This window comes from Rhamphochromis sp. 'chilingali' (assembly GCF_963969265.1).
Source record: "Rhamphochromis sp. 'chilingali' genome assembly, chromosome: 6".
Taxonomy (NCBI): Eukaryota; Metazoa; Chordata; class Actinopteri; order Cichliformes; family Cichlidae; genus Rhamphochromis; species Rhamphochromis sp. 'chilingali'.
This window is the reverse complement of record NC_137933.1, coordinates 35,752,217-35,764,599: the sequence shown is the minus strand read 5'-3', so window position 1 is coordinate 35,764,599 and position 12,383 is coordinate 35,752,217. Positions and strand designations below refer to the sequence as shown.

The window sequence follows — 12,383 nt, the reverse complement described above, 5'->3', positions numbered from 1 at the left end:
TAAGCTGCAAGGCATTGTGGGTACGATGGCTTACCGGGACACAAAGCCTGCAAGGTGTCATGACTGCTCCTCAGGGTGCTGGTCAGGTGCCTCTGTGTACTGCCAGCGAACAGCAGGAAGTAGTCCACGCCCTCCTCACTACCAGCCAGCTCGTCATCACTGAGCTGTACTGTGATAACACAATGACCCTGCAGAGGCACGCAGACGGAACGTTAGGAGGGAAAAGGAAAAACAGAAAGAGACAAAAAGAAAAGACATGTTTATAACATGAAATGGGCACATTATCATCCACCTGCAGATGCCTGCAGTCTAACTCAGCCCTTTTCTCAGTGGCCTACATGTCTTGGTTCATCTACTTAGCCATAGATACCAATCTAACGCCATCAAGTCAGTGTAATTCAATCACTGTCTGTCACTTTAGATGCATTTATTGGCTGCAGTACCAGGTGTGAACTAGACTCTGGACAAGTGGATACCAGATTTTAAGAGTGAATAATAGTGCGTGTGGAGACTCCTGATCTTCTTAGCACCGCAGTTGTTTACAGCAATTACATTAACGCCTCAAATTAAATATGGTAATGTTTGTTTGCTGATGAAATGTTACACACCACATCATTAACAAAGAAACAAGCAGACAACATGGAGGAGCAGCTGGACTTCTGCAAAACAGTGTGAGCACAGTCACCATCAGAGAACAGCACAACAAGACAAAGAAGCACATTCAGCTTAGAAATCTAATACAATAATAATCATCACAACAACAACTAAAACAAAAGTCTTTAAAAAAAAGAAATTTGAATAAACAGTCTTCTCATGTAAGCTGGATTTCCTATTAGCCCTTTTTTGTTAGAACATTACAAATAAAAATATACGTAATGAAATAAACACCACAGTGTAAGCTAAGCAGCTAAATAGGTTCAGGATGGTACTAAAAACACAGCCTGGTCAGTGTAAAAACTATGCTGTTTGTCCTTTTTCATGTATTCTGCATCATCAGCAGGTGCAGATGCTAAGTTTGTGCCTTGGGGTTCAGCATTGCCATGGCTCTTTTAGTACGCAGGATTTTGTTTTTCCACCATTAAATGCTTCCAACCAGAAATTACAGGTGAAATTTAACTTATAACTGGTATTTATTGTACACTGCCACTGGCCAATAAACTAAATAAAATAAAATAAACCAAACCATCAATTTGTCTACACATTTTCTTAATACATTTAAAGGTACAGTTTTAGTGACAATTGGCTGATTTGTGACAGAGCATCAATGTGTCATCTGAGGACACTGAGGAGGAGAAATAGTAACAAAAAATAGGGATATTGTTCAGAATTAGCTGCTTTCCACTGTAGGACTGCAGCTTCTTGACATGGAGGAGGGATAATGGGACATTTCAACCCACTTAATCTGGCCACCGTTGCAGTCTTTTTACTGGCCTCGTCCAACGTGAGCAGTCTGTCGTGACGATCTGAGCTTAACGGGGTTAAAGGTGTCTCCTCCTTCTCTTATAAAATGGGAGCCTCTGGGCCATGTTCCTCGCAGGCGGATGTCAGCAGGTGGACAGCAGCGAGGCAAACCAGCAACCCCAACATTGCAAGGTCTCTGTTTGGCAAGCCACTACTGATGCTTAACAATGTGAGGGGGCAAAATGTGCTCAAAGACAACCACATAGCCCAGAGGCCATACAGCCAGAAAAAAAGCCTTCAGTAACCTTCAGACAACCAGGACTGCGCACAATGTAAAGGGTGTAGGCTTTTCTATGCACAGCCAGTATCAGTTTTAAAAAGCAGAGTCACTGAAGTAAATGAGTAGTAGATGGGAGGAAGCCAGCAGGCATGACATTTTCTCCATTAAAAACTCATCTCTTATCCTGAGCCCAGATTGGAAATTAGGGCTTGGTGCTATTGAAAGGATTGGTACCTCAGAGGATTTGTGAGTTTGTACTCCATGTGAAAATGAAAACGTATTAGTGTGAAATAAGTTCCACATTTTCACAACGAACAAAAGAGAAGCAAATGGAGAAATGGTTTTCTCTCCATCGCTGGAGGCGAGTGGGAAATTACCTCAGTCTGAATACCACTCTGCTGCTTTTTGACACAATAGGTGCTCAGATTTCTTAAAGCAGCCCACCAAAATCTCCTTATTCCACCAAAGTTAATACCCACCTTTGTAAATAACATTATAAGCGATTGATAATTTCCTAACAAAGAAAAACACTTTAAAGGGGACAAAATAAATAGCACAAATCTTAGAATATTCAATCTTGGTGTTTGAAATTCAATTATTTAAACAGAAGAAATTTACAGCATAGATCTGAATGATCAGATCAACCAGATCTGATCAGTTCCAGTACTTCAAATATGTCGGCAGGAGGTGGGAGTGAAGGTGAAGGTGAAAAGCCAGAGATGTGAAACATCTGCTGGAGAAGGGAGGAAACGAGCACACAGAAGCCCCACAATAAAACTAACCCTGCTGACATTAAGTTTTCAAAACAACAGTAATTAAAATGGGAAAAAGGAAATATTGCAGTGACTCTCCAGCTTAATATAGAAAAACAAACCTGTGGTTTTAAAGCGGTGCTCAAATGGATGTCTTTCAGCCACACTGTATGACTGTGCTCTCTGCTGGTTATAAGTACTTAACTAAGTGACCTGCTGGGGTATTGACCTGCTAATCATGGAGCTTCAATAGGGAACAGGCAGCTTTTAAGCAGCATCAAAAGCACAGCTGGAGACTATGAACCCAACCCCCTCTTTTTAAATATGCATATACGTGTAGCCTTTTCCACACATCCTGCTGCAGCGCTGGTTTCATCTGTCCAGGTAAGGTAAGGCTTGGTTTTAAGCATTTGCATATACTGTTACGACTTCACACTGATAATTATTTTTAAACTTATATTGAAATTTTAGTGATTGTTCACTTAACTCAGGCTTTGTTTCTTACTACAGGCAGCTCTATCCTTCACTTCACCACCCAAACTAATTGTCACTTGTTACTTAAATCCAATAGATCTTCATTTGTATCTTTTTGTGCACTCTGTCACATGAAATCTGCGATAACAACACATTTTTTAAAAACAACAACAAAAAAAACATCCTTTAATGATGTTCATTAAAAAGTTAGCCTCAAAGTTTATGGGTGTAATTGCTTGTCATTGTGATTCATCCTTCGTGGTATTAAGCCATTTTTATTTTTACAAGCAACTAAAGCCAACTCAACATGAGACCCTTCTTTTGGAAGCCATATATTGCAACCTTTTGCATGGTTTACCCCTTGCTGCTTTTGTTCCCAACATACAATTTCAAAGCCAATTTACGGAGCAAAACCGGCCCCTGTTTACACACTAACATGAAACATTGGCAGAGCAAATTAAGCAACCCACAACTTACAAGTCTGCTGACATACAGAGCATCCCTTGTCCCTTCAGGAGGTAAACATGCACCAAGCAGCATTCTTCATGCAATGAAATGTTTGTATTGCCAATATGTGAACTGACTGCAGCATAATCTAAAAAATTAGAGCTTCACAAACGGTGTAACTAGCAGATCATCAGAGTTAGCAAGTAAGCTAATGTTAGCTAGGATAATGTATATTAAACCTAGTTGTATCAAATGAAACCCTTCTGGCCAAATATTAATGTCAGTAAAACTGGGGCAAAACTTCTTTTAGCCAGAAATTCGTGGAGCAAAATACCAGCATGACTAAGGCGTAAGGAAGTCCTGTGACTGACTGACTGTTTACGTTATTACAAATGTTACAAACAAACCATTGCCACATTCACGCAGCAAGGGACGGGATTTTTGGGATATTAATTTATACAAAAAAAATCTAATAGTTTATGCAGCTATTTTAATTCTAATCTAAAAGACCCCCCCCCCCCCCCCCCCCCCTTATTTTTCCTGTAGTCTGGTTTAATGTGCTATTAAAACATTAACAAAAAATAAACCTATAAACTGTTTGCCCACAAAAAAAAAAGAAGAAAAAAAGAAACTGCTCAAATTTACCATCCGTCAGACCAAGAAAAGCTGTTTTGTGTGGGACGCCTTTAAATAAGAACAAAAATGTGAAATATCACGCAGGCTACTCCAGGTGAAGCTAACATGTCACACTGATTTTAGAGCAGTCTGCTCTGGGGGACAATCTTTGGGCAATAATCCTAATACTATACTGCCAACAGTGAAAATCAGAAAGTATTTTTGCCTGAAATGTCCAACCCTGAGGTTGCTTTACTGCTTGATATAGATACAGGCAATGTAACAAATAGGTCACAAAAGCTAAACCAGATAACTTCACCAGTTAATGTCATTCATGATACTAACTTGTGTACTGTGTTAAATGGTATTGAATTTAGCAGCATGCACATAACAGTGCAAAGTAAATGTGTATGTATGTATGACCCACAGCCCACAGTAGCAGCCAAGAGCAATACAACACTGGCTGTTAGCTATCAATCTGTAATCTCCCAGCATGTGCAGCTTTATCATTTCAAAGTCAATTTTGTCTTTATTATGCTAATAATCAAGAAATCACTATGGCGGTCTCTTTATTGCTTTGAAAACTAAGTACTCACAGGACAGCTTATAGAACTCCCTTTATAACTTGAAGTTATCAGTTCCTGTATCATTTTATTAGGCTCTCGTATCTTTGTGGGGAAATGTTGACAGACTCTTCTTTACAGCTTAGCTTTATGCATACCTTAACATCCCACAACAACATTTCAGCCCGACTGAGGTCTGCACTTTGGGCGATTGCAACACTTTTCTTTTTCAGCTATTCTGTTGTAAATTTGCTACTGTGTTTGGGATCATTTTCAGCCAAGCTATAGCTGTCTGACAGCTGGCCTCACATTTGACTAGAATACTTTGGTACATAGAAGAATTCACAGCTCACTCCATGACTGCAAAGTGCTCAGATCCTTAGACTGCAAAAAAGCCCGAGTTATCAACCATCAACCACTGCACTTAACAACTGGTATGAAGAGCTGATATGCTGTGTTTGGTTTGGTTGGCACTGTTTATTATGGACAAACATCTCCAAATTGGCAAACATCTTGCAAGTTTGCACACCTAAGCCATGCTGCCATATTTGTTTCAGAAAAAAGAGGCGTTCTTCAGGTAACCCTTTCATACAATTGCTCATTCTGTTTGTAACTACAATGTCACAAACTGGCTTATGTGCAGTTTTTCTGAGCATTACACAGACCCAACTTCTGGTGAATTTCCTGAGATGTCCAGTCTGGAAAGATTGTCCCGCTGTGTTAAAACATGTCTGAATGTTCAGAGATTGGCAAACGGCTAAAGCGTCTGTTTTTACAGAGATGGTCATTCTTGCAGATGGTTAGTTAATCACGTGCTGATTAGCAGCACCTGGCTACTACTTACCCTCTTAATTCCTACTTCATAGAGTGAAAACGTTCCTTTTTCTCATGACTACACATGAAAGCCAGTACATAAAACAGTCCGACATACTTCATGACAGTGTGTGTACGTCTCGTAACCATTTTGGCTGTATTGATACATGCCATGTCAATATGCCAGCTATAGAATGTTGGCTGCAATTCATTTAAAGGCTCTGGATGCCATTAAAAAATAGTATAATTGTAGTTATCCAGAGAAGCTTTAACCTGGAGACAATAACCAAGCAGTCAGTTCACAGGTTCAGCCCATGTAACTGGTACCATGCCCACAGTCACGCATGCTGTGTTAACCACTGAACCCCTACCTGCTTATTTAATTGTAAGCCGCTCTGGAAACATTGTCTGCTAAATGCCAAGAATGTAAATAGCATGTTTACTCACAGCTAGAACAACAGAGTCTCGCTGTTATGGAAAGAAAACTCATTTTGTTAAGAACACCCACAACTAATCCCCTGCCTAACAAATCATGTAACCCTCTCCCAGCGCTTGCTAAAATAAAATCAGCCCTTACTCAATTTCTTTACCCATAACATGCTCATTAAGAATCCTTCTGAGGACAAAGTAATATTGCAAGAATATCAAGGCCTTGACCTCTGTTCTTCTCAGAATATGTAACTTCTAGATTTAGTTCTACACTTATAGACTGGGGCTGCCATTTCATCTAGAAGGTAGAGCCCATGAACTATATCTTTTTTTTTTTCTTTTTTTAACGATACAATTACAGGCTGGCTACTTAACCCCTATGAGCTATCTCACTGTGAACTGCTGTGATAAGTTTCTAAAATCTGATGTCTAATGAGGCCTGACTGCCTGCCTGGTTCCACTGAGGAGTTTGAGTGTAAATCACAGATAAGGTTGTCTGGGTGGTTAATGTGTGAGCCAGTATAGCCTTTAGAGAGGCACACATACACAAACACACACATCCCTCACTTATCTCATTTCCTATGTGCCTTCTACACCTGCCAGTGATAGGAGACCAGTGTAACCACTAAGATCAACTCAGAAACTCCCCTCAAAACACAAACCTCATTAAATATTTATCAAATAGTGCAGAAACCCCGGTAGAACTCAAAGACATTTTAACTCTACCTGGAAGTCCATTTTGGACGCAATTCAAAAGTCAGTAATTAAGAGTTATAAATGAGCTATAAATGGAAATTTTTAATATTAAGGGATTGCATATATCACTGACATGTACCAATCAGTTTGAAGTGGTGCATGTAACCATATCTATATTAGGTTTTGTAGTTTAATTACAGATACTGAGTTATCTGTAAAACCAAGGTTGTATAAAGTGGGTTTAAATTTACTTTAAAATACTAAATGACGCAAATGTGGCTTATCCTCCTTAAGCGATGCACACTCAAAATAAAGATTATAATTCCCTCCCTTAAATAAAGACTACTCTTTTTTAAGCAAGTTTGCAGAATTGCTATTCATTTATTTTATTTAGTTTTTTTAAGTAAAGCCAAGTTATCTGTTTTTACACCATTATGCAAACTCACCATCTCCAAAACAACAATAGCAGCTAAAAGGATCATGAAATTGATTGAACTTAAAAGGAGGAGTGAGTGGAAAAAGCCATATGGCCTGATCAGCAATATAAGCAACAATGCAAAGCGTTACATTTACAAGTTGAACACCAGCTGTGTTGCCAAGCTTTAGGCAGCGACAATGAAAGTAGCTAGAAAACTGCTGACATAACCCACATGATATGCCACACAGTTCAGCAATCTGAGACGACCTCAGCAACAAGCTACATCTCATCTACTTGATCTACCTCACGTGACTTCGCTGAAGCAAAACACACAGGTGCCTCGCTCCAAAGGACGGGACAAAGGACCGAGAATGACAAGAGACTCAAGCAAGCAGCAAGCTCCAGGGTTAAAAAGTTAAGCCATTGTGTAGTGGCCGCTTGAGACCATCTTCAAGAGTCACTCCCAACAGACTCCAATGTCCAGCTCGTTCATTTGTACCCAAATATGGTTTTAATACGTCCAAACGTGCTAACTTCGTGCTCCAAAAATCAACATAGCAATGATCAAAATGCCCACACTGAGCATCACAATGGCTATGTCCGTCATTTAGAAACAGTGTCTCGCCACATGTTTTCGCCAGCTAGTTTATTCCAGCAGACAACTGCACAGAAATTTGTAATGATTAGCATACAGCACCTTTAGCTATTGTTTTATGTAGTCACAAATGGAAAACGTCTCTACGCAAAGGATATCAGGGGCAACATACTCAACCTGCAGCCTTGACATCCCAAACATTCGTCAATGCGGTTAAAATATGAATGAATTGATGAATATATAAAAACCTACTTCTGGCTGCTCACAAGGGCTCGCCACAGCGGGGAGCTCTGCATGTTTGATTTGGCTGAATTTTTTATGCCGGATGCTCTTCCTGATGCAACCCTAAAGGCATTCGTATCTCCTCGTCAATAAAAAAACAGTATGACTATGAATGGCTATGATCAACTTATCATGAACAAAGGGATGTTTGGAAAGCTGGTTGTCTTTGAGAATGTTCATCTATTTATCTCTGTAACGTTGACATAATAACAGGTGGTTAAGATACCTATGTACTTCAAAGCTACACAACACTAGGTTAGGGTATTCCTGATGTGTATCTCTTCAAAAATGAATGGATCAAAGAAGACACTTCCAGGAGTGAAAGGTTTTATTCTGACTGAAGCCACAGTGCTTAAATGTTATTTAAAAAATTGATTAAAAATTACTTTTATGCTGTCTTGTAATATTTCTTGTCATTCACTTCCTACTCAGTTATGTGGGTCTATTTTCTTTCTTTTTCATCATCAGTGTGTCAACATGCAAAATGATGACCTCAGACATAAAAGCGGACAGTAAAAACAGTATAGACCATTTTCCAGTCAGCAAACATTAAACATTTAGTTCATTTGCATGCAGTCCAGCATGCTCTCCACTATCTGGTCCTGCACACCCACACAGCTGTTTTCAGTTGTTCCTGTTAATTAGACCTGTTATCAGGTGGAGAGGTGGAAATCAAGAACTGACATTCCAGGCATTATATGAGATCATCAAACCATGTAAACAAATACTGATAAAGAATTACGGTTTCCCGGCCTAACGGGTTCAACAGATCGAGCGCCTTCACCACCACACCTACACAGCACGTGAATGCAGAAGCGTTAAAAGAAAAAATAATTATGTGAACTGGAACAACAGCTTTGCTGCTAGTGTTGTGTGATTATGTGATACTTACATACAATGGAGCTTGCTGTGGATTGAGTTTCATGTCCCTGGACACTGTAAAAAGAAGAACAAATTAAGGGTTACAACTCTAATTAGGCATCTATATTGTAATATAAAACAAAATCATGTCTTAAAGCGGTACTAAAACCTGTCTGGCCGTTAAGGGCACCGCAGCAAGCTGTAAACACAATATTATCCTATCAACAATTTGTAAAACCGATATTTATATTGTATTACATTTGATGCAGGCACTAAGCAAAATTAGCATATATTGACATCTAGACTCTGGTGGGTCTAAAATTGACTTTGTGTTTAGCTCTGTTTTGCTTCACTTTTTACTCGTGCAGGCTGCCTACGTATATTAACAAATGCCTAAATATATGTGGCGACCAGGTCAGTGTTATCCATACACTAAATTATTTGTGGCAGCAACCTCGACTGCCATGTATTGATTTTTTGATCTCCTTACTATTTAAAAGGGTACGGTTTTATTCCAGTGCTGAGCTGCATCCAAGGAAACAATTTTGCTCAGCTTCTTCTTGACCTGCTCTCACACACATACACAAATACAGACTGACACATTGACTTTCTGTGAATAGTCCTTCTTTGTAGTGCACACAATCTGAATGTATTACCATGCACTGAAGGAAGGATTATTATTGGTCTTTCTCCACATAGCGACAGGTGACATCATCATAAAAGACACAAGTTTGTTCAAAACTGGTACATCAAAGTCTGACAATGCTCTTACTCCTCAAATAAGTTATTAACATGTTTATGCCCAGAAAGAAAGAAAGAAAGTGCGTGGGTGGGTGGGCATTAAAAACTAAAACAGAATTCACTTCCATAACCATATTACCTTCAATAATCTACGGTCAAGTGTGTCAAATAAGGAGCAAAGCAGTCAGGTCGGATATGGTTTGAGGAGATTAGCACTCTGTTATTAACTGTTAATAACTAGACCTGCAATCAAATATTGCTAAAGTTATTTAACTCAGATGCTCAGGGCTTACTGAGATCCAGACATAGTCTGAACCAGAGTTTTTAACTAAACAGAGTCCATAAAGTGTCCAGGAGAATATCCAAAAGTCCAACCAGTGTGATAGCTTACCACTTAAATTATTTATTTCAGTATTTCCATGCTTCAGCCAGCACTGATGTGGCAGCTAAAGCAAATGAGGGTCAGAAAAAGATATCTATAGCTAACATGAGGAGGAGGACAGCAGCCAGCATGCCGCTGTGGGAGAGCCAGAAAGGGCAGAAGCAGCAGATGAGATAGGCACGCACTGAAAACGCCTCCTTGCTGCAGCTGGTAATTATCCTCTGAGGGTTCATCAGTACAAGCGACATCTTTCACTTTATAGAGTAATTTAGTCCAAATGAGAAACTGCTCTGAGGAAGAACTATACGCTGCCTGCCCAGACAAAGGTAGGTGTGAGCTCGTATAAACATATAATCGAGGCCTTTAGCTTTTAAAAAACCTGATATTTCCCTAGGGTATTGACAAATACCAAACAAATGATTCATCAGGTAGCCAGAAACTCAACTTCACATGAATGCCTTTACTCCTCCATGCTCACTGGTTGTATAAATAAGCAAATATTTTCTAACATGTCAGCCATAACAACTTAATGAATTGATAATGTATCAGTCACAGCTCCAGAGCTTGCCGCACAGTTCAAAAGGGACAGAAGATAATTAAATAATGGAGATTACGACATGTAAGCTTAGTGGGGTTTTGTTTATTACCCTTTTAGAAAATCCTTTAAGTCTGTGTCAGACAAATACATATCCAGAAAATCATACTGAAAATTAATTATTGACAAATTTGTTACATTGACATTGCTTACTTTTGAAAAAGCCAACAAAATGCAATATGGAATAAACACTTTATTTCCCAAAACATTAGAATATTATATATCTGAAAAAAAAAGAAAAAAATTATATTAATGTGTAAGACCCTTTCCTTTCTTAGGCCCTCCTTTTGCACAGTACAGACATTCATTATTAATAGAGAACACGGGCTACAGGGAATACATGTGTAATATATATGCCTGATTAAATAAAATCCCAATTTATAAAACAGGCTAAAAAATAACTTAATTCCAGTACTGGTTATTTATTTATTTATTTGGTTAAAATCTCTTTGGGGTGTCAAAAATTACTTTATGCAGAAAAGACCCTCGTAGCTAGAACATTAAACCTAAACATATTTTGTAGTACTTTGGAAAATGCGAGCAAACTGCCACTGGGACTACTCTATCCTAGTGATGCTTGCTAACTGAAATAGTCTGGATACTGGAACAGGAAGCATGTACAGCAGCTCTTCAGAACATTGCTGTGGACAAGGTGGCAGTTAAGCTTGGCTCTGGCAGTTGTCCCAATACTCGGTGGGAGATTAAGAGTACAGAACAGACACACACTGGATCACACGTGGGTTCCTGCCTCCTCTTATCACTGATTAGTCCCTCACTAAAAATAAAAATAAAGCAAGAAAAGTAAACCACCAATATATTTTGACTTTTAGTTCTTTTACAAGGATTTGTATGATCAGTTAGCAGGATTTATCAGCTTATGTTCACATTTGATTCCTCACTCCCACTCGAGGATGCAGGCCTCAAAGCCTTTCTCTGGGCACAAGGTCAGAGGCGGTGGGTGTGTAATTACATCCAAACAAATGCATAACAGCTTTAGACTTGAGGATGAATGGATTTGAAACCTTTGTGTTGAACTTTCTTGTGGAGATATTTGGCTGCTTGTATTCATCAATGAGTCAAGGGACTGGTCACTTTTGAGACCACTCTCCTTGGTTATTTGCAGAGAAAATTTTCTCTTTTGTTTGCTGTTCTTTGGCACTAAAACAAGTCCTTGCTGCTGGCCTGCAGTGGTCAGCAGTGCATTAATCACATGAACCTCACAGCGGGGGAGGCAGCGTCAAAAAAGGCCAAGACCTAATGAGTTCAGCAGAGAACTGCTGGACTCAACAGAGTGCTCAAGTGCAGCGAGACCAATTCACTTTCTGTAGCCCAAACCAAACTTTTTTCCACTTTTTCTGCTAAATAAATAGCCTTGAACTAGAATTAGGCAGATCAGGTAAGGGGATAATCAGTAGCTCTAATAATACTCTGAAGCCTAATCCGCTTGCCTTAAGTGCACTGGGCCAGAGACCAGCTTCCTCACTCACCACATGCACAACTTTGACTGATAAGACTCTCACGTAATGTCCTCAACAGTCCCACTGCTTCTTTTATATTTTGATATTTGGAACATTTGTCGTCTCCTAGTGCTCTTTTTATAACTACTCCAGGCAAGACATGGGTAGGAGCCTTTACTCAAGGACGTTTCAACAGGGCAGACTGACAGCTTTATTGACTTGTGCAGCCAGTGGGTCCTTGTTATTTTGCTAATGTGATATCTAAGTGACCGCTAACTTAACTCAGTGCACAACACAACAATATCTGGTTGGAAGCAGAGGCTGTGCTACATTCACATTTTTCACTATTGAGGACAGAGATGATAACACTTACTCATCCAAATGCAGGTTTTTTGTGCCCTTTATCAGCTGTGCCATGCTTTACATTTGCGACGCCTTCACACCTGGCAGCTGCACACAGCAGCTTATTTTGCTCACTTCTTCAAATTCATTAAGGGGGCCAAAAGTCCTTGTGACACCCTGATTTTGCCAGCCAGTTATGGTAAATGTTCTTTTCCAAGAAAAAGCTCTTGTTAGGCTCTT

At 39.4% G+C, this 12,383-nt stretch overlaps 1 protein-coding gene across 4 annotated transcripts in view; it reads right to left on the bottom strand.

Annotated features, from left to right (window-relative positions):
* LOC308398566 (A-kinase anchoring protein 13) overlaps positions 1-12,383 on the bottom strand; it is a 121,893-nt gene that overhangs the window by 93,139 nt on the left and 16,371 nt on the right. For all 4 annotated transcript variants that reach the window (XM_080885280.1, XM_080885279.1, XM_080885281.1 and 1 more), the window contains exons 2-3: positions 8,658-8,701; positions 35-188 (exon numbers count right to left, since the gene is read on the bottom strand). In XM_080885280.1, the coding sequence (XP_080741406.1) occupies positions 35-188; positions 8,658-8,690 (187 nt within the window). In that variant the 5' untranslated portion in view covers positions 8,691-8,701. The remainder of the gene's footprint in view (positions 1-34; positions 189-8,657; positions 8,702-12,383) is intronic.